At 49.3% G+C, this 21,961-nt stretch overlaps 1 protein-coding gene across 6 annotated transcripts in view; it reads left to right on the forward strand.

The window, feature by feature from the left end:
• The window catches only part of PER2 (period circadian regulator 2), a 49,712-nt gene that overhangs the window by 16,257 nt on the left and 11,494 nt on the right, over positions 1-21,961 (forward strand). For 2 of the 6 annotated variants that reach the window (XM_044001501.1, XM_044001506.1), the window contains exons 3-17: positions 3,189-3,421; positions 4,011-4,076; positions 5,199-5,353; positions 5,669-5,790; positions 7,026-7,227; positions 7,809-7,860; positions 13,486-13,628; positions 15,017-15,095; positions 16,370-16,476; positions 17,885-18,038; positions 18,850-18,958; positions 19,756-19,887; positions 20,412-20,508; positions 21,234-21,396; positions 21,494-21,621. In XM_044001501.1, coding sequence (XP_043857436.1) covers positions 3,198-3,421; positions 4,011-4,076; positions 5,199-5,353; positions 5,669-5,790; positions 7,026-7,227; positions 7,809-7,860; positions 13,486-13,628; positions 15,017-15,095; positions 16,370-16,476; positions 17,885-18,038; positions 18,850-18,958; positions 19,756-19,887; positions 20,412-20,508; positions 21,234-21,396; positions 21,494-21,621 — 1,933 coding nt within the window. In that variant the 5' untranslated portion in view covers positions 3,189-3,197. The remainder of the gene's footprint in view (positions 1-3,188; positions 3,422-4,010; positions 4,077-5,198; positions 5,354-5,668; positions 5,791-7,025; positions 7,228-7,808; positions 7,861-13,485; positions 13,629-15,016; positions 15,096-16,369; positions 16,477-17,884; positions 18,039-18,849; positions 18,959-19,755; positions 19,888-20,411; positions 20,509-21,233; positions 21,397-21,493; positions 21,622-21,961) is intronic. The other 4 variants (XM_044001503.1, XM_044001502.1, XM_044001504.1 and 1 more) reach the window with 4 other exon arrangements.

Here is a 21,961-nt window from a genome sequence, read left to right on the forward strand (position 1 = left end):
GAATTGCTTTTGAGGAATCACACAGTTCTTTTAGTGACTCTGGGCTTTTCCCTAAAACAAAGGCCAATGCTCTTTCAGTCATGGAAGTCCAAAGGACTCAAATAGAAGTTTGCCAAAGGGCTAAAGGGTGACAGGTGCATGGCAGGCAGGTGTGAGGGGTTGTGCCACACTTTCAGATTCCAGAGCAGCCTTGTGAGGGGTATTCTGAACCCTATGAGTAGCACAGCACGTCAGCCAATCCAATGGGGAGAGCTCATGGAGGTCACCAATGGGCAGCCCAGGATCTCTTCTGGCATCCTCCCTATGGAAGGCCCCCCCACCTTTGGCTCAGTGAACCCTTTGGTGGTGGCTTGACCCGAGGCTCTGGGCAGGAGTAGCCCAGGCCCTGCAGGTGTGAGAGGCTTCAGGCCACACTGTTATGTTGAAATGGGTGAGACTGTGGCTCCATTGGAGTATTTGAGATGATGCAAGTGGCCTCCTTGTGACCGTTTCCTATTATTTTAGCTAATCCCAGGGCACACCATCTGGAGTTGGGGCCCAGCTCTGTAGTGTATTAGTGGGGTGAAGTTGGGACAGAGGCTCTCTGTCTCCGGACCCAGTTCCTGCCTCTGTAAAATGAGAGTAACAGTGGCTTTCATCTTTGACATTCTTTTAGAATTCCTTCTTGGTGACCCTTAAAGAGCCAGGGAAAATAATATATAAAAAATGGACCAGGCAGCTAGCAGGGCTCTGACAACAGGAACACAAGATGATCCCAGGGATTCAGATCCCTTAGTTGGTCCTACTTTCCAAGAGGCCCCCATCTGGTTCTCTGCACAGTATTATCATGATCACACCACATTTACACACAAAAATCCTGTGTGTGGAAGATAGTAAGATTGTCGCAGTCTCCATTTTGCAGAAGAGGAACCTGAAGTTCTGAGAAGACCACACAGCTAGTCAGTAGCGTAGCCTGGGTGCAGACTTGGGCCTCCTGCCTGCAGGTTGATTGGGTTTTCCATTATACCATCAATGTCAGAAGGATGTGAGAGAAATGATTGTTTCTGTTTTATATTAATAATCAGTTATTGAATTAAGACCAAGGTCTTTCCCCTTTTCTATTTCCTCACTCAGAAATCAGCCCAGTAGGTTATTTAGGCTGATTATGAGGTGGAAAACTTAGATCTGATCAAAAGGTAAAGAAATTCTTGCTTAGGTGACTCAGTAGGTTCTGGCCCATTGTGTTTTAGTCACACAGGTCTGGGTGGAAGTAGATTCCCCCTTTAGTCTGGATTCCCCGAGGCAGGGTGGTATGGGCCAATAGATGAGTCTCTTTGACCAAGACTGAGTGATCAGAGTCACATCCCCCAGTCCTCATCAGAATAAGCCCGCCTCTTATGATATTCATCCACCCTCAGCCAACACCCACTCTTCCAAGGGCATATGAGCAGTGAGTAGGTTCCATGAGGGGTCTCTGGTCAAGGAGAGACAGCCAAATGACCATCCTTTTATTAATTATTAACCAGCATATTTAATAAAACTATCAATTACCCAGAAACTATGTTTCTCTAACTGTTTATACGACACAGGCATGAGTTGAAGATGGCCTCCCTGCCTGCAGGAATCAGTTGTTTTACCCAGTGTGAGATGGCTGCAGCCAAAGCAGACAAGAGGAGTCAGATGGGAGAGATGTTGTGATGCTCCTTAGGTGGGAGTCAGCAATGCCACACACCCTGGGGCTCACGGGTTTGCAGCAGAGTAGATTGGAGCATGCCTCTGCTCACTGGAGGTTCAGAGGAGGAGACAGGGCCTGTCCTCTTCTCCTCTCCCTGCAGTCTTTCCCATGAGTTCAGTTGTCATCGCTGTGCAGATGCCTCCCAAAGTATATTTCCATCCCTAATCTCACTTCTGAACTAGGCTCCAAAATGAACAATGACCACCTCTTGGTTGTCTCCCTCGGGATAACATCGGCATCTCAGACTAGCTTGTCCAAAACAGCATTCATTGTGTTTCTCCCCGAGCCTCCCTGCCCCCCAGCTTCTGTCGGTGGGGCCCTCGTCCTTCCCAGTTTGGCAGCCTTAGAGTCAGTCATCCTGATTCTTCCCTCTTCCTTAACCCCCATGTCCCATTAGTTGCCATACTGTTGATTCTGCTTTCTCAGTGTCTCTCATATCCGTCCCCTTCTCTCCTTTTCTCATCTCTAGCCTGACTTGAACTTTTACCACCTGTCACCTGGACTAATGCATTAGTGCCATCCCTTCCATCTGCCACACAACAGCCCGGTCTGACCACATCAGCCCATTAGGACAATATTCCATGGCCCCATGTTGACTTACGAACAAGAGACCAAATCTTCAGCTTGGTGTTTAGTGTGGCTCCCACCTCCCTTCCTAGGCCCTCTCCCATTGCTGCACACACGGTTCCATTTGCATTAGCCTCCTTAGTGTCCCCTGTACCTTAGAACCCTTGACTAAGTGGTTCTCCCACATCTGGAAGACACCCATTCCTCATGCTTCCTTCAGAGCCCGGCAGAGGGGCCCCTTCCCACAGGAAGCCTTTCCTCATGGCGCCTCCCGAGTTATTAACACTGCCTTGTGTTTACCTGCGTAGGTCTTGTTTCCTTTTAGCTCCTGGAGCCCAGGGCTGTCATGTTGGCGCCTTGTTCAGTATTGGGGCTCAGCGAATGCTTGTTTGGTTGCACTGAGTCTCTTTTCCAGTTGTGGCGGTCGTACCAGTCCACCCTCAGACTGTCCCAGAGGATCCCTTTCCCCAAATCTGGCGATTAGTGCTGCCAATTTGAATGTAGGAATTCAGGCAGCATTATTAAATTTCGGGCACCATTGTTTTTTGTGAATAAAGATTATAACCCCCCCCCCAAGCAGATACTTTTGGTGTCGGTGATGTGCTAATTAATTAGCAAGATTACAAAGGATTAGGATTCATATTCTTCAGTAAAAGAAGGTTTTGTACAAATAAGAGAGTGACTGTGGCCTTGTGACTGAGCTGTGATTAGTTTTCTTTAATGAAGTGTATAATACTTTGTATATAATTTAAATATCTATTTATAAATAGTTAACATGTCACATGTATTGTGTATGTAAATAAAACAAAATAAAAAGTATTTCATCACTCAGTAATAGTTAGACATTCCTTCTTTCCTTCATTCATTCCTTAAAATGATGTTGGCCTTTTCCGCCGTCTTGCTTCAGGAGAACAAAATGAATGAGTGTTCAGAACTGGCTTCTGACCATCATGATGGCACTGAAGGTCAGAGGACACCACGGCCAAACGCAGCCACCCTCCAGGAAGACATCGAGATGAGCAGCGGGTCAAGTGGAAATGAGACCAATGAGAATGACTTCAGTGGGCGGGAGTCTCCTGGCTCTGATGAAAACGGGAAAGATTCCGCCATGTTGGTGGAATCCTCCGAGAGCCACAAGAGGTCTGCTTCTTACGTGGTTTGTTCTAGGCCCCAGGCAGCTAGAAGAGGTCCCACGTGCTGTCCTCCTCTCAAACCACCATTAGGTGTTGGAGTCCAGAGTCACGCCCTTCTCCCCCCATCCCTAGTTCTGTGGGATGCCCTGTCTGCTCTGACCCTAGACCCACTGCCCCCTTCCCAGTGGTCATTGGCCAGAGACCGTTTGCCCTGCCGCGGCTAACACAGTCATGTGGGTCGTTACCACGGCCGACCCTTCACAGACTCCAGGTACCACAGCCATAAACATAAATGCTCCCTTATGTCTTAATTCCCAATTAGAATGGAAGTTTCCTGTCTGGCTTTTCAGTTCGTAGCCCAGTGCTTAGCACACAGTAAGTAAGTGCTTTCCCATTCCATTGAAGGTCATGGAGTTCCTCACCTCATTTTACAAAGGAGGAAATTGAGGCCCAGAAATAAGCTGGCTTACCCACAGTCCATCCCCACCCTATTAATTATTGACTTTTGGGGTGTATTTGTTAACCCTTTTAGGGAGGGGAAGTATGTGGAAAAGCATGATTTGTTCTGAATTTTGAATTCCTGTTTCTTGTCCCAGCAGTTCAAATGCTTTTAGCCTGATGATTGTCAACTCTGACCACAATCCATCCACCAGTGGATGCAGGTAAATCTAATTATGGGAATGTTCTAGACTGGGATCTTTAAAATATTTGGAAGTAGGAGAACAACCCTGGGAGCTGTTGGAAGTTTTATTTGGGAGTGTGATCGTCCCTGTTCATCTGCCCCCTAGAAACGTCATTCCTTCACAGTTCTGAAATGGAGGCCTGGCAGGATGGTGGGCTTCTCTCAATGCCAGCTTCCCTTGGGAGGGGGTGGGGGTTCTAGGTAGCCAGCCACCAAATAGAGTTATTTTTTCTGAGCATGTTCTAGGCTTGGCCCCCTCCCGTGAGTCTCTGTGTCTGCTGTCCTTGTCCAGATGCTGGTTCTGCTTCATCCGGCTTCCGTAATGTCCCCTTGGGGCTGCTGGCCATTTTATGTTCTTTATGATGGTGCCACTTCAGCCCTTATGGCCCCCCAGACAAGAGTAGGGTCTTGATCTTGAGCTGCTCTTGTGGCTAGACTCATTCTTCGGTGGCTGCCTCTTCCCCCTCCCTTCTCCCTACATCCTTTGAGTTTCCAGATGCCCCCTCTTTTGAGAGGTTCTTCCCAGCTGATCAGTTGAATTGAACATCAGTCAGAAAGCCTTACACTACCTTTTGATGTGCCCTCAGTAGTACACTTATTCCCTTCTGATCTTATATAGTTTACTTTTCACATACATACATACATGTTGTTTTTTTTCCAGGGCAATGGGGGTTAAGTGACTTGCCCAGGGTCACACAGCTAGTAAGTGTCTGAGGCTGGGTTTGTACTCAGGTCCTCTCTGAATCCAAGGCTGGTGCCTTATCCACTGCGCCACCTAGCTGCCCCCCTGTAGTTTACTTTTCAAATAGAACTTCAATTTTATTGTTTAACTCAGGTTTTTTGTGTTTAATTGCAATCACAATAAATGAAAAATTCAAAATAAATATTTACAATACATATAAAAATTAAAAAAAGAAAGCCCCCTGGCTATCCCTGGTCAGCCACAGCAGGAAAGCATCCTTTGGTCCCAGTGACTTCCCAGAGAGTCTTTGGGGGTCAGGTCCACAATACTGTAGCCAAGGACAGTTGCTGAAGAGATGGGGAGACAGAACCCAGTGGGAGAGTCTGAGTATCTGATCACCTCTTTCTTTAATTTTCCTAGCAGTGAACAGTCAGCCAAAGCCAAGACTCAAAAAGAATTGATCAAAACACTGAAAGAGCTGAAAGGCCACCTTCCTCCCGACAGGAAGACCAAAGGCAAGCCCAGCATGTTGGCCACCTTGAAGTACGCCCTCAGGAGCATTAAACAGATCAAAGGTATTTATGTTATTGGAAGTTTTTATTTGTCTGTCTATTATCTATCTATCCATCCATCCATCAACCTACCTACCCACCCACCCATCATCCATCCATCCGTCCATCCATCTGTCCATCTATCTGTCTGTCTATCTATCTATTCATCCATCCATCCATCCATCTATCCCTGTCTATCTATCCATCTATCTATCTATCCATCCATCCATCCATCTATCTCTGTCTGTCTATCCGTCTATCTGTCCATCCATCCATCTGGTGAGGGCCCTTGGGCAGGGGGATATGTCCACAATAACAATCGGATCCTTTCCCTTGCAGCTAATGAAGAGTACTATCAGCTCTTAATGACCAGTGAAAACCATTCGGCCGACCTGGATGTGCCTTCTTACACGGTGAAGGAAATCGAGATGCTGACGTCAGAATACATCGTGAAGAACGTGGTGAGTGTTAACTAACGACAGGAGCACTTCTTTTATTTCAGCGTCATCGGCAACTTGGACTCATTCTTTGACTGGGGAAATGGGACGATCCCCCGAGCCCAGCCTCGCTTACGAGAGCACATTGATAAATGTGGAGAAGTGAAGGCTTTGCCCGGTTTGACTCCAAACTTTTACCCAAATTAAGATGAGAGAATAAGCCGTGCACCAGGGTCTGTCCCCGCCGGGCCTCACCGTGTGAGAGGTGAACATGGGCTCCAGCTCTGGCAGCCCCAGGAGGCTGAGAAGCCAGTGCCTGGAGGACAGAGTTGCTGCCAGATGATGGCATCTCACAAAGACCTGCTGAGTGAGAGAGGCAGAGGGCTACAGTCTTATCCATCAGGGGGTGCCCACCAATTAACAACAGATCCTAGAAGCATCACCTACAAAGGCTGTCCCTGAGGGAGTCCTCAGCATGCCCGGCCAGAGTAGGCCCGCTCTCTAGAGAGGAAGGGAAGTGACTCACTCAGGGTCATACAGGCAGCTCAGGGCCGTGCCAGTTCTCAGGGTTCCCCTGGTCCTCTGAGTCCAAGTCTCTTCTTCTCTGGGTCCTCCTGGCAGGTCTCTACCTCCTCCCTCCCTGCCGCTGGAACATCAGGTGGTGAAGCACCACATTGTTGGTATCATCCCTGATTTTTAGTGTAACCTCCTAGGCTCTCGAGAGGGAGGGGTCTTAGAAGCCACCTGGTCCTCCAGTGCCCAGGGGAGCTGAAGAGTTAGACTCAGCTCACACAAAGCCAAGCTGGGCTTGGAGTCCGTGTTCTGTGGTCCCAGACCCCATGTTCACCCAAAGGTGCCGGGCTTGTCTTAGTTACTTCATCACCTCTGGATGGAGCACTCTCTAGGCTGCTCTAACAGGCTGCTGGAGGGGAGGCCTCTGAACCACTAACAGAAGCCAGTAAAAGGGCAAGGCTGCTGTCCTGCCCGGGAGGAGACTGACATCCCTGGACCCACTTGACCCTGACCTCCACATCCCGGCGGGGTCTGTGGCTCCGCCCTGACCACCTAAATCTGGGGCCTCTGGCTCAGTCCCACTTGACCCTGACTGCCTGAATCCCGGCGAGGCCTTTGGTGAGGCCCTGACTGTCACATCCCGGCAGGGCCTGGGCTCGGCCATGCCAGACTGCGGTTCTGAGCCTCCGCTGGCCGATGCCTTGGTCTTCTGATCGTGGCTCTGCATTCATCTTGTTTCTTTTTAGGATATGTTTGCTATGGCCGTTTCCTTGGTTACGGGAAAGATCGTGTATGTCTCTGATCAGGCCGCGTCAATTCTTCCCTGTAAGAAAGACGCGTTTCACGACGCCAAGTTTGTGGAGTTCCTGGCACCCCATGATGTGAGCGTGTTCCACAGCTCCACAGCCCCGTCCCGACTCCCAGCCTGGAGTGTTTGCCGCAGAGCTGGTAAGAACCCTGGCTGCTGGCCCTCACCATGCCAGCCTTGAGCAGGGGGCACTTCTTCCTGAATCTCTGGAAGATGTGAGGGAGCCCGGGAGTGCAGGGATGTTGGTGGGGGCGGGTGGGCCCGAGCAAGGGTGTGTACCCTTGTACTGATGAGCCCGGGTCGAGTGGGATGAGACCAGAGTGCTTCCAGAAATGTAGGGCAGGAGGGGGTGCAGGGAGCACTTCATGGAGGATGCCCCGGGGAATGAGGCCCGAAGGAAGAATCTCCCAGGATCATTGATGGGGGTCTGTGCTCCAGACATGGGGGAGGACAGAGCAGGAGACGGGAAGAAGGAACAGCTCCCCCATGGACTGCAGTGGAAGAATGAGTGCAGACCCATCAGCCCCTGATGCCCCGTCAGATAGAAGGCCTTGGGGCAGATACCCAGTTAGGCCCCAGTGAGGAAGCCCGTGTCCTTTAGGCTCCCGAGAGGAGAGCACAAGCCTGACGTCTGTTTTGTACTTCAGTAAAGATGCTTTTGCAGCCCAGATTCTGCCCTCGTTTTTAACCAAGTGTGTGCATTTTCTTTGGATATTTCTAGATTCTTCCGCCCAGGATTACATGGAGGAGAAATCTTTCTTCTGTCGCATCAGGTAAGACCGAATGTTGTTTCCTAGACCGAAAAGGACAGAGATGGAAGGGCAGAACTCTGCACAAGCTCGATAGAGGACAGCTCATGGGCGGGGCAGGAGGAAATCCTTCTTTAGTTCCCAAGGGCTCTGAGAAGCCAGCAGAGTCCCACTAATGTGCCCCCAGAATGCCCTGGGCTCCCAGATAACCGATAGAACTCCAGAGGCTGCTGGGAGGGGGCGGGCAGGAACAAGGGGAATGCACCTATGAGGATCAAAGGCCTTGGGGCTGGGGGCAGCTCCTCAGACCTGTGTGAGAGGCATCAGCAGAGGGTGCCTCCAGCCTCTGCCTGTGGAGGCTTCACAAGTCTGGCCCCAGGTCGCACATCGTCAGAAGGATTTCAGGTCCTTGGTGGGTCTTGTTAACTGTTTGAGACAGAAAGAGTGTCGTCCCTGAACTTCTGTCTCACCAAGGCTCTCACCATGTTGTGCGCCACCTCATGCAGGAAGTGCCCATAATCTGTGCCTGGGCACCAAGAGTCTTGGGGAGGCCCCTCAGGGAGCTGCAGGCCAGGAGTTATGCAGATAGCAGGGACGTTTTTACCCATCAGGTCACCTCCTCAGGTCTGAGGCTCTGTGGAAAGGCAGACCGCAATGCACCTTCCGGAGAGCAGCGATTTGTTCCCAGATTGGTCTTTTGCCAGTCTAAGTCTAGATAGGATGTGAGCTGCCTGAAAGGCAGGATTGTTGGGGTCTTGTCTTTTCCCCAGCACCCAGCCCAGGCCCTGGCTCACCATTGGCGCTTAATAAATGTGGGTGCATTTGCTTAGGTTCTAGCAGGCAGTTAGGGTGAAATTCTGTCATTCTGTGATTGAAGGAAAGTGGGCAAGTGTTCCCAAGTCACTCTGGCTTCAAGGGTGCTACTTGTCTTTGAAGTTGCCAGAGTCAGACCTGGCTGGGGGGAGGCAGGAGTTACAAGTTGAGTGGTCAGTGTCCCAAACAGTGCTGGGCACTGGACCATTGTCATGTTCACAGGTTTTCTTTGGGTTTCACCAGCAGATGGAGTGTGATTTAAGTCCTTTTTGTGAAGACCAAGCTGTCCTCACGAGCATCATTGGCTGCTGGTTTTTGGAGGCAGCAGGTGCCAGAGGAGAGGGAGCACCCTCTCAGTAGTCTGGGTTCTACCTTCTTATAAACCTGCCTGTTGGCCCGATGTGGGGTGGGTTGTATGCTGCTCTTTTAAAAAGTGGGGGCAGCTAAGTGGTGCAGTGGATAAAGCACCAGCCCTGGATTCAGGAGGATCTGAGTTCAAATCCGGCCTCAGACACTTGAAATTTACTAGCTGTGTGACCCTGGGCAAGTCACTTAACCCCCATTGCCCCACAAAACAAAAAATAATATAAAAAAATAAAAATAAAACAAAAGTGGGCTGAGACCCTAGCAGGGCAGTCTGAGCGAGCATCTCTGCTGTGGACCTGGCTGCTTTTCTGCATAATGATGCTGTGAGCAGAGAGAGAGAGGCCTGGTATGGGGAGCTTTCCCCCAAGAAGTAAGCCTGTCTTCCTCCCTTTGTCTCTCTGTGTCCTTATTCTTAGTGCCATTTCTGCATCATCACAAGATGGCGCCCTCGGAACCTTTGTGGCCCACACCCACATGTGTCTTTCACTCCCAGGAGGGCCCGTCATAAGTTGTCATCATGAAAAAGTATCTCTCACCATTCTAAGACTCAGTCCCAAGACATTTTGGAATAAGCTTGATTCCATCTTTGTCCCCCAAAGCTCATGGCCACTGCCGTGCCTAGTTTTCCTTCCTTTTCCTCTGCCAGACTCAGCTCACAGACCCTGAGGGGAAGGCAGGGGCCACACACAAGCTCACAGGAGGTGAGCCGGAGTTTTCCCGTGTTTCCCTGAAATGCAGTCATCATTCAAACCGATTCTGAGAATGAGCAGCATCCAAAAGTCGGCATTAGAACCAGGTTGGGAGTCTGCACGGGCTTCACAAATTGAGTCCCATGAAGCCTGTCCCATAGTAACTTTGCACCTTGCCAGTGGTGCTCTCACAGTCAGTGCAGAAGTGGGCAGGGCCGATGGACGGAGCTTTGGCCCCAGAGTCACCTCTGGGGCCTCACTTTCTCTCTCTATAAAATGGGAAGGTTGGATTCAGCAACCTGAGATTCCTTCCAGCTCTAACCCAATGTTCCTATGCCCCCATCCTGCCCGCCCCTTCCCCTTCTACACTCTTGCCCCTCCACCAGGGATGCTCAGAGTCACCACCTCTGTGTGCGTCTCCATCCTGGCCTCTCCCCTGGGCTCCAGCCCAGCACTTAGTGTTGGACCTTGAGCACAAACATCCACGGCTTACGGTACTTCCCAGCCCAAGCCTGTCCGCCCTCTTGCCTCAGTCAGTGGCTTTATCTTTCTGCCCATGATGTAACCCAAGTCCTCTTCACCTCTTCTTTCTGTCTCTCCCAGTGGCTCCACTCCAAGTGTGGCTCCTGCTTACAGCCTCTCTCTGCCCTCCTGTACACCCTTCACTACATTGTCAAAGTCATCTTTCTGATGGACTGCTCCCCCTGCTTGGAGACCTTCAGTGGCTCCCATTGCCCATCAGATAAAATATAAACTATTTATTCTTCCATTCAAGGCCTTCTCCTCCCCTCTGGCTTCTAGACCACCTTCCCAGCCATATTTCATGCTCCTCTCTGTTGTGCCAAATTGAACCATACTTGCCTACCTCAGGCCATTCGCTTTATCTGAAATGGACTCTCTCCACTGTAGGGGCGACATTTAATATGGGGAGAGTTCATTGGGGTTCAGAAAATAATGAGGGACCTCCCCTCCAAACTGCTGTTTTTAGTTATTTCTCCCAGGCCAATGAGAAAGGAGCTTAACAGCCTCTTTTCCACAAACAAATCAGGTTTTGTTAAAAGTCCAAGACAAGGGGCGGCTAGGTGGCGCAGTGGATAGAGCACCGGCCCTGGAGTCAGGAGTTCCTGAGTTCAAATCCGGCCTCAAACACTTAACACTTACTGGCTGTGTGACCCTGGGCAAGTCACTTAACCCCAATTGCCTCACTTAAAAAAAAAAAGTCCAAGACAAGGGAATAGGGAAAGAGGAAAATGGATAATCTCTCTGGCTCTAGCAAAGGCTGTCTCAAAACCCAAACTCACTTTCAGCTCAGCTAATTCAAAGAGCTGGATTTTTGTTTTGTTTTTGTGTGAGGCAATTGGGGTTAAGTGACTGCGCCACCCAGCTGCCCCAAAAGAGCTGGACTTTATTAACTCACCACCAGGGGTCTGTAATTTCTATGGCAGCCAGCCTCCAGTCCGATCCGGAAGCTCCTTCAAGGCCAGAGAGAGTGCTACTTCCTCTTGGGGTCCCTTTTCTACTTTTTTCTCCCTCCCCCAAAAGGGGAGGTCCTTCAAGTTGCATGGCTGAGACTGGTCCTCTGTTGATGACACAGTCCACAGCCTCTGAGGACACTCCTCAGGGTTGGCCAAATTAAACTAGGTTTAACAGGACTGGCCAAGTGTGGCTCAAAGTCTAATCATCTTAAGTGGGTACTTAGTAGTTTCTCATTCACACCCAATTCAAACACTACTAAGTCAATCAAGTCAGACCCCTGGGCATCTGCCAAATTCCATTATTTTACCACACCACCTCTCTAGAGGCCTGTTCCAATCCTTTCATCCAGGAGGCTGCTTAGGGGCCACCTCTTACATAGCAGATACTGGACAAATGTGAGCTGAAAAGGCTTCTCTTATAGCAGGCGAAGGGATGCCCTGAGATGGCCTTTTGGCCTTTAGCAAGATGGGTTTTTTAATTGTCAAAAGTAGTGTGGGGGGCAGCTAGGTGGCGCAGTGGATAGAGCACCGGCCCTGGAGTCAGGAGGACCTGAGTTCAAATCTGGCCTCAGACACTTAACACTTACTAGCTGTGTGACCCTGGGCAAGTCACTTAACCCCAATTGCCTCACTAAAAAAAAAAAAAGTAGTGTGGTTGGACATATGTGTGCATGTGTGTGCGTGTGCACGTGTGTGTGTGTGGTTTCATGGAAGCCTGTGACATTAGCACAGACCACAACAGGCAGCTTCCACCTAGGGCTGCCATTGTTTTATTCATACACTAACAGGGAGGCCCGGACAGAGTCGCTTTCTTAGCCCAGGGAACAGCTGGAAGACCTTTTGAAAGCCCACAAGACTCTCCCAGAATGTGGTTCAGCTGTGTGGCCGCCATTTTGCGGTTTTAAAGCCGTCCTTCTGCAAATAGACGTGACTCAGCCCGTCGATTTTCCATAAACATTCGATTTCTTGCTGAGGATGGAGCCAGAGATTGGGGCTGTTTTCAGCTCCAGTCACTGTCCCTGGCGCCCAACTAAGCAGCACAAATCAATGGACTGAGTCAGACCCGCTCTCGGAAGGGCGGCTTGGGAGCCGTAAATTCACATGCCGTGGCTGGTGAAGGGAATCAGCACACCGCGAAGCTACAAGAGCTCTTGCCCTTTTACCAGTTTCTGAAGATCCTAAGAAAGTGGCTCAGTTTGGGCGATCCCTGGCAGGGTTTCTCCTGGATGCCCCAGCAGGCATCCAGCACGTCTGGGCCTAAAGGGAAGGAAGGTGCGTTTCCCGTGCGGATGCTACTGACTTTCATTAAGCCCCCCAGTACAACCATCCCCCCTTTGGGCAAGGGAAATGCCTTCACACGTTTCCTTCCTCTACAGAAGGAAAGCTGACCAGTGGAGAAGTGTCAGCCCCTGTTCATGCTGCTCTTCTGATGGTCGGGCCAGTGGAGCAGGGTCTTGAGGGACAAGGACAAGTGCCAGTGACAAGGAGACGGAAGAAGGGGTGGCATGGCGCTTCCTCCTGGCTCTTCCTTGTTGGCGCTGGAGCTCCCCAGGGCTGGGCTTGTGGTGGGAGGCTCCTCAGATGCTTCCTTGTTAGGTCTGGAGCCCCTCCTAGTATGAGGACTCTGGCAGGCTGGAGGGTGGAACGTCCCAGGTACTCTGGAACGGCTTCCCTCGCTAAGCGAGCTAGGAAGGGGCCACATCCTCCCATGTCCTTCCTTTAGTCTCTGTTTAAGTACAAGTGTCCCCTGGAGGGATAATGCCTTCGGCTCCTCTCCAGCTCTAAAACACTGGGATTCTGTGATCCGTGCCTTTCCAAAAACCCCACCGTAACTCTTCACGGTGGCACAGAGATGTTCCACAGCTCTCCAAGGCCAGGCCACCAAAGCCTACCCTTTGTAGAGTCGACCAAGCCAAGAAGGTTTTGAGTTGGGCCCGGTACTGGCCTGTGTGGCTTCTCTCAGGACCAGTCTTGCTAAGGCAGGGCCTGTTGTGATGGTTATGGGAGACTTCATGCTATTGATGAAATCCCTGATCCTCGAAGTGTCAGAGGAGACGTGGGCCTTGATGGAAGTGAAGGGCCTGAGAACAAGAGAGGGACAAGATAGAGTTATGCAGGGTCTGGCATCAGGCGGACAGTCCAACGGCTGAACCAGGGCCAGAGGTCGCCTATTTGATCACATAGCACGGGCTGAAGCTTTTCTTTCCCCCAAGGAGTCTGAGAAAGGAGGGCTGTCATTGTTATCATTTATTCCAAGTCAGTGAAGTCTGTTACTTCACCATTTGTTTCTTATTTTGTATTTATAGTGGTGGCAAAGACCACGAAAATGTCATCCGCTATCACCCATTCCGCATGACTCCTTACCTTGCCAGAATACAGGAGAAACACAACACAGAAACTCAGCTTTGCTGTGTTTTGCTTGCAGAGAAGGTGCACTCTGGTTACGAAGGTAATTGGCCTAATAATACCAGCGATTTGTTTTGTGTGCTCCTTGGCCAGTGCAGATGCTGCTTGTCACCAGTGTGCCGCTGGGTTTCTGGTTTAAACCGTATTTATTCGTTTTTTCCCTTAGAGGATCGCTGTGCCCTGACGTGGCAAAGCGAGTGGTTTACGTTTCTACAGCCCACAGTCCCTCGAGGCCTCTTTGTCTTTGGGTGTAGAGTGTGTAAAGGTGTCCTGCACAGCTGCCAGCAAGAGGTGGCGGCTTCTGATAGTCAATCAGGATGGAGTTTTGCTTTGACAGCTTGTCCCCCAGCTCCCCGTATCACCAGCTGGCCTTTTTGTAGAGGCCTCCTCTCGGCTAGGCTTTGGTGTCCTTTCCAGTAACTTTCCTTGATGGCAGGAATTCTGTTTTACGATCTGATTGCTCATTAGTGGCCTTCCCTGCCATATCAGCCTGAGCTTAACCAGCCTCATGAGATTGCCCGAGGTTTCAAGCCTTATCCAGAGTTGTACCTCCCTCATTTTTCCAAGTAATTTGCCAAAAGCAATATCATTCTGACCTTCAAGGTCACTAACCTTCAGGGGTAACTCGGTGGCGCAGTGGATAAAGCACCAGCCCCGGATTCAGAAGGACCTAGTTCAAATCTGGCCTCTGACACTTGACACTTACTAGCTGTGTGACCCTGGGCAAGTCACTTAACCCTCATTGCCCTGCCTCCCCCCCCCAAAAAAAAAACATTTCAAGAGTAGTTTTGATGAGCAATGTTTGACTATTATTGGTGTGTTTTTTAAAACATTACATTTTTAGGATTATTCAAAGTTGTGAGGGGCAGCTAGGTGGCACAGTGGATAGAGCACCGGCCCTGGAGTCAGGAGGACCTGAGTTCAAATCCGGCCTCAGACACTTAACGCTTACTAGCTGTGTGACCTTGGGCAAGTCACTTAACCCCAATTGCCTCACACACAAAAAAAAGGCGTGCACAATTTGTTGACAAGTTTATAGAAACAACAGAAGAAAAATTTACCAGACATGGTTATGCAGATTTCCCTTATTCTTTGTTAGAGAGGAAGAGTGGTATAGGGGGTAGAGAGCTGACCTTGGAGTCAGTCCCATCTCTGATACACGCTGACTGTGTGGGCCTGGGCAGATCACTCACCCATTCATCATCACAAGAAATTTTCAAGAAGGGGCCATCTGTTTGCTCAGGCATTCACCAGGGAAATCAGAAGGCCAGTCCAGAAACAAGGCTGTTGCCTAAAACATCTAGTTCTGGTTTGTTCTTTAGCTACTTATTCACCCGACTAAACTTAATGAAATTGCCCAGTAGTTGTAATTTGTCTAGACCACATTCATTTGTTACTCATACCAGGCTTTTGGATAAAATGTTCTTTCAGCACCCAGGATTCCACCCGATAAGAGAATCTTCACAACGACGCACACCCCAAACTGTTTGTTTCAAGAGGTAGATGAAAGGTGAGCTTCTAAAATAACTCCTCACCGTCTTGCCTCTAACGTTGCTGTTCACACCCATCTCAGCGTGATCTGTAAATAGTCTCCATACATTGAGTAAAAAGGATGCGGGGCCAGAGTATCGAGGATGCATGTCACCGGCTTTAAGGGAGCACTCTCGTCACAGAATTGTAGCCTCATAAAAGGTGAGGTCATTTCATCTAATCCCTTCAGATGATAGATGAAGAAGCCACAGTCCAAGCAGTGTCATCTGTACTGGTAGCTGTCTCTGCGTGAGTAGAGATTGTGTACACATACTCAGATACAGATAAAATCTCCCTTCATCCATATACACATGTACCCATGTACATGTCTGTGTCTGTGTACACATGTAGAGCATGGGCCAAAAGTCACAGTGTTATAATAACTTTTAGAAAATTACTTTTCTTTCTTTTTCACCATATATGAGATTTGATTTTTCACACATAATGTAAATTCATTTCCTATAGATACTGCATATGATGCTATGGTGTTATAAGTAAAAAACAAAAAATAGAGGTGTTATGAAATAGTGAAACTACTTTGTGACTTTTGACCCATCCTATACATATTTATGCATAGGCAGCTAGGTGGTACTGTGGATAGAGCAGTGGTCCTAGAGTCAGGAAGACCTGGGTTCAAATGTGACCTCGGTCATTCAGTTAACCTACATTTGCCTAAGTTTCTTCTTCTGTAAAATGAGCTGGAGAAGGCTATAATAGCAAACCAGTCCAGTATCTTTGCTAGGAAAGCCCCCAATGAGGCCAAAAAGAGTCAGGCACAACAGCAAAGACTGAATAGTGCCTATCTCCCAGTGTCTGTGAGGATCAAATGATATAATATTTGTAAAGTGCTTAGGACAGTGCCTAGCACATAGTAGGCATCCTATAAATATTAGCTGTTATTATGATCACATATATACATACACAGATAAATGTATATATTTATAATTTAACATAATTCCCATAGAAATACCTTGGGAAATGTTGATTTTGTATTGAATGAAATGGCTCTCCTGCCATTCTTGTTTTAAAACTGTGTGTTACTTACAAGCTATGTGACCCTGGGCAAGTCACTTAACCCTCATTGCCCCGCAAAACAAAGACAAAAAGCAACCCAAAAACTGTGTTGAATGGCATGTGCTGATTTGGACAAGATGAATGCAGCCTAAAGTGGAATCTGTTACCTGAGACTTTGGAGACTATGTGCCCACGAGGTGTTGTGTGCATCCTTTCCCATCTCCTTCATTTGACTTGCAGGGCGGTTCCTCTCTTGGGCTACCTACCTCAGGACCTGATTGGCACACCCATTCTGGTGCATCTTCACCCACGGGACAGACCCCTCATGCTGGCTATTCACAAAAAAAGTGAGTTGGGTTTTTTAATGTAATGGAAGAGACTGGATGGCTTAGAAGTGTTTCTTTAGAGAAAACTCACCTTGGGTGGAGCTCTCAAATGTCAGTGAGATGTAGGAAAAGAACATCAGAGAGGCAAAGGGACCTGAGTGTCTGGGAAAGAGGAGCCCCCTTGGCTTAGGTCCTGCAGGGGAGTGGGAGGAGTGTTCTGGAGTCCCTTGGCTTTAAGTAGACTTTACTGGCTAGAAGAGAAACCCCCTGGAACGAGAGGGGAGAAGCAAGAAGGAAGTGAGTGGTGTGTTGTTTTAAAGGAAAGACATTTTATAACGGAGTTTGATGGAGGAAGAAGAAAATTTACTACTCAGAGCTGCGGAAGTGTGCTGAGAATGGCTGAGAAACCCACTGAGAAGGAAAAGATCCACCTGGAGTTAGCAGAAGGGACTGCAGGATGACTCATTCTGCTGTGGCTGAATCCAGAAAGCCAATAAGAGCCATCACGTTTTCTGACAAGGCAACAAAAAGACAGTAGTCAGGAGAGACAAGCAACAGATGATGATGTCATCCTGAAAGGGACCAGACATATGAAACTATCAGAATTAAATCTGGCTGCACCAAACGGCAGAGCATAAAGTACTTAAAGGAAAAGCTAATGAAATGCAGGAAAATCTAGAGAGCGAAACAGTTGCTGATGGTGACTTGGGAATGTGTCTTTGAGATTTAGACACATCCACCAGAAAAACAAGATTCAATCAGAAATCTGGGTAGAATGTTAGAAAAGCTGGGCATGATGGACCTTTGGCTCTTATCCAGTGGGGATATTAAGGAATAGAGCCGGTTTTTTCCACATTACACAAAACCTTTATAAAAATCAATTGCACATTTGTATTTATCCCCTTATTAAGGTTGTTGAAAGCTTCATTCAAATCAGGCTTTCAGATCAGTTTCCCTTTTCCAAGCCAATGCCTTCATTTCTTACCACAAATAACCAGTCATTGATTCTGTAACCACTGAACTGTATCACAGAGTGTGCCTCCTACCCCTACAGTACAACCAAGGGAGGACAGTGGGAAGATGAATGTTGAGACAAACTAGACAGGACTCTCAATGAAATATGCTGTTCACTTCCAGAGAGAAGTGATGGACTCTGAGGGTAGACTGAAGCAGATTAAGAAAAAAAGAAAGCAGTCTGAAAATCAAATTTAGAGTAAAAGTTGGGGGATTGCAAAACTGGAAGCTTTGAAAGGAGCATTCTCAAATTGTTATTGAAATACTAACATATTATTCTGTCCATCTGAAATAATTAAGATGACTCTTTGAATAGACCTTACAGGTTGGGTGGGGGTTTATTTTGTTTTGTTGCTGTTAGAGTTGGTTACTCTTTATTCCAAGTAGAATTGACGGATGTTTCTGAATCTTACAGTCCTACAATATGGCGGACAGCCTTTTGACTACTCTCCAATTAGATTCTGCACTCGGAACGGAGAGTACATAACAATGGACACCAGCTGGTCCAGTTTCATCAATCCTTGGAACAGAAAAGTTTCATTTATAATTGGAAGACATAAAGTGAGGACGTAAGTGAACTGCACCCATATCTCCTCTGTCATCCTCAGGTCTTGAGCTCCCGTTCTCCCCACACTCTGACTTAGACTTATGGCAGGAATAAGAGGTGGGCACAGAGGACAGACATCAGAGAAGCCGGAGTGGGGCTCCAAGCCCTGCTCCCCACAGCCCTGCTTGGGCTTGGGTCTGAGGGGTGTGGGGGGAGAGCACGAGACTTGTGAAGTGGTGAATGCTCCAGAAGGAGGGAAGGAAGAGTGGGGATGGCACACAGACTTGTATTTGGTTGCTTGGGTTCTTTGACCTTATTGAGTGAGAAGTAGGTAATTGGGTCCCCTGTTTCCTATCTTCTTGTTTTCAAGGTCTCTTAGTTTAGGAATCAGCTCAGTCACATAGGCCTTTACTATAGTGCACTTGCTGAACCAGGAACTTCCTGAGGTGCTGCTCGGTCCTTTGACTGGTTATGTACTTCCTGGTATACCCCCATGATGAGGATCTGGGGCAGAGGCCAACAAGTGTCTCTGAGGTAGCAGACACCAGCAGGATTGAAAGGGAGGCTGAAATTAGATAAAACCCTGCTATCAAGTGGACGCTGAAGAAGGCAGGGGGACTGCACCTATGGGGAGTCACACGATCCGTGTTCACACTTGGTATTTGGAATACATTTTTGCCTAAAAATCACTGCTAGAGCTCTGAAGCAGCCCAGAGATTGTTCATTCCTAACGTAGCTAAAATATAAAGTAAATCCCCCAGTAGGTTGTTGGCTCCTCGTGAGCTCTTTGTGAGCCCAGTCTTCTCACAGCTGATCTCCCTGCATCTGTCCAGGGGGCCTTTGAATGAAGATGTCTTTGCCGCTCACTCCTGCATGGGAGAGAAAACCCCTCACCCCAGCATCCAGGAGATCACACAGGAGATATATAGGTTGCTGCTGCAGGTGGGTCTCCTTGCTGTGATTTGTGCGTTTGTTGTGGCGGGCAGTGACGTCGGCAGATCACAAAAGGGGAGCAATATTTGAAGGCACATTTGTGAAAATGTCCTCCTAATAAACTGAGTTTTGTCAGGTGACTCAGTGCCCATTGCATTGAAAATACTCTCAATGGCAGCCTTGAGCTGCCCAAGTGGAAGAAGCCAGAGAGGCCTCCTGGGACCTGGGAGCCCGACTGATGGGTACCCTACATCAGTCTGATGGAGCAGCCGCAGACACTTGGCAATTGTCCCAGGCTTGGGCAGTGCAGCCATAAATCCTGGGCATCTGGGATGGGAAATCCAAGCTCTTGAGGGTGCCCCACTTCACAAGTCTCTCCTCTAGTTTTTGTACCAACTGCAAACAGGTGGCCGTGCCATCTCTGTCCCTCCTCGGGTCTGTCAACAAGCATTTATTACATTCTTACCATGGGCTGGGAACTGTGCCAAATGCCAGACTGAGCCCTTCTTCTTCCTTTCTACAGAGTAAGACCATAATAGCCTCACAACATGGGTTTTTTAAGTAAACTCTGTCTATAGGTCCAGAGTATAAGTTTGTTCATGTCAACAAAATGTGGCCTTGACGGTATGAGAAGGCTCCTCAAGAGAGCCACTGGTGAGTGGAAGGAACCCCAGAGGCAGGGAGTAAGCCCCGTCCTGGGGGGCAACATGATCCCCACTGGGCTGCAGGGCATCGCTTCCTGTCGGCTTTATGTCATTGCTCTTCCAGGCATGTTGTCTAAGCAGGGTTTGTGTGCTTCTTTTCAGCCTGTCCACAACAGTGGCTCCAGCGGCTACGGCAGCCTGGGTAGTAATGGCTCCCATGAACACTTAATGAGTCAGACGTCCTCCAGTGATAGCAACGGCCAACTCCATGAGGATGCACGGAAGAGGAAGCCCGTATGTTGGTTTTCTGTCTCGTCCCTTTTGTTCCTGTGAGAAAGCAGGCATGTGGGTGGAGGACGGCGGCCCATCCTCGATCCCTCCTCTTTGGCCATGAATGCTCTGTAAAGCGGGCAAACCCAGTACAAGGCAGGGACTTGTGAGAAAGAAGCGGGGTGGCATGGGGCTGGCACACCCCCAGCTTCAGGCCTTCTTGCAACAGCCCCGCCAATAATAGCCCCTCATGGGAGACTCAGAGCAAGTCCCATAGCTTTTCTCATCTGCAGAATGAGTGGGGTTGGGGGCCCTGGCGACCCCGTCCAAGGTGCCCTCGATCCCAGCATTCCAGACACGCAAAAGGTCACCCAAAGCATCTGAGACAGATGCCTCCAGAAGGCAGGGGGGGAGGGGGGGTCTAGTTTGATACCGCAGGAGTGTTTTTACCAGGATGTTTTTCTGCCTTTGTGATACAAATCCATTTAGCTTAGGTGGCACAGTGGGGCCAGTGTCTAACAAGTGCTACTCTTGTTGTTTTCTTCAAGAATACCCGGAAAGGGGTTTGTAAAGATGCCCAGAAGATCCCAAGCAAAAGTGCCCTTGTGTATGAGAATGGAGAAGAAATGCGGAAGCCCGCTGCAGGTAAAGCGCCTCCTCCATGGTGAGGGGCCAGCCCAAGGGACCACCCCAGGACTATTTGTCTGAGACAGACCGCTGGGGATGGAAACCGGGCTGAAGCTCACCCACGCTTTCTCGCCATGTGGGGCGTGCGGCGGGTTGTTGATGGTTGTCGCTCCCCAACATCTGTGCTTCGCTTGTCCAGGATGCCGGGGGTTCCCTGTCTGTGTTCCTGCTGGCAGGTTCTACAGGCCGACTCGGCCTCTGTCAGTGACTTCGTAGAGCTAGCACCCCTTCTTTCTGTTCCTCATTTCCCATCCTAGTGTTTTGTGGCCCCAGGGTTCAGAGCCCTGAGTCTGAAGTGGGGGAAATGGGAAAAAACTTGTGAGGGCGTCAGGCGCTTCACCACTGTGAGGTGTGCAAGAGAGAGCTCTTAGAGGTAACTGGAGGCAGTCAGAGCTCAGAAGAAAGATGGGGGCAGGAGTCTGAGGCTTCCTCACAGAAGGGAGTGAGATTTCCAAGGGCAGGTCAGGGCCAGAGGGCCTGGTGAAGTAGAGGGGTCAGGAGGAGGAGGAGATTCAGGGGAGCAGGCCACAAAAGGCACAAATAACAGAACCATTTGGAGCAACCTCTGGTGGGTGGAGAAAAGGCTCCCAACCTTCATCTTTATGTAGAATTCAAATGCTGACATCATATTAATGTTTGCGGTGAAAGCGACAAATGGACGGACCATCTTGTTCTTGTTACAGAAAGTCAGAACAGTCCGAATGCCCAAACCAGAGAGATCTTGGCCATGGAGAGGGGCGGTCTGGGCCCCAGCTTGCAGAAGAGTGTCATTGCCGAGGAACTGGCCTGTCGGAGCCAGTCCGTGTACTCCTATCAGCAGATAAGCTGCTTAGACAGTGTCATTAGGTACGTGCCTGTCCTGATGGCATCTCTCATCAGTTCTTCCGCTGCGCTGCCACTCTTCCCTCACTTAAGTAAGACTTCTCCAACCTTGTTCCCACAGGTACTTGGAGAGCTGCAGTGTGGCCGGGCCCCTGAAGAGGAAGTGTGAGTCCCTGCCTGGTACCACACCACCGCTCTTGGAGGATGAGCAGAAGCCCCCCACGGAGCCAGGGCAGCCCCCCTCCGCAGGTGATCCAGGCTTGGGTTCTCAGCTGGTTCTTCTGTGTTTGGCCGAGCTCCTGCTTGTTCAGAAATTCTTGGCAAGAGAACAGGATGCACTTTCCAATCATAAAAATGTGTATCTTCCTCTTCGTCAGAGAGAGGTCCTAGTCAACCTCTTGGACCCCTTGGGACATACACTCTGCCTTTTTTTTTTTTTTTGCTGGGCAATTGGGGTTAAGTGACTTGTCCAGGGTCACACAGTGTTAAGTGTCTGAGACCAGATTTGAACGCAGGTCCTCCTGAATCCACGGCTAGTGCTCTATCCACTGCGCCACCTAGCTGCCCCTCACCCTTTCCATTTTTGTGC

The sequence above is a fragment of the Dromiciops gliroides genome, chromosome 4 (assembly GCF_019393635.1).
Source record: "Dromiciops gliroides isolate mDroGli1 chromosome 4, mDroGli1.pri, whole genome shotgun sequence".
NCBI lineage: Eukaryota > Metazoa > Chordata > Mammalia > Microbiotheria > Microbiotheriidae > Dromiciops > Dromiciops gliroides.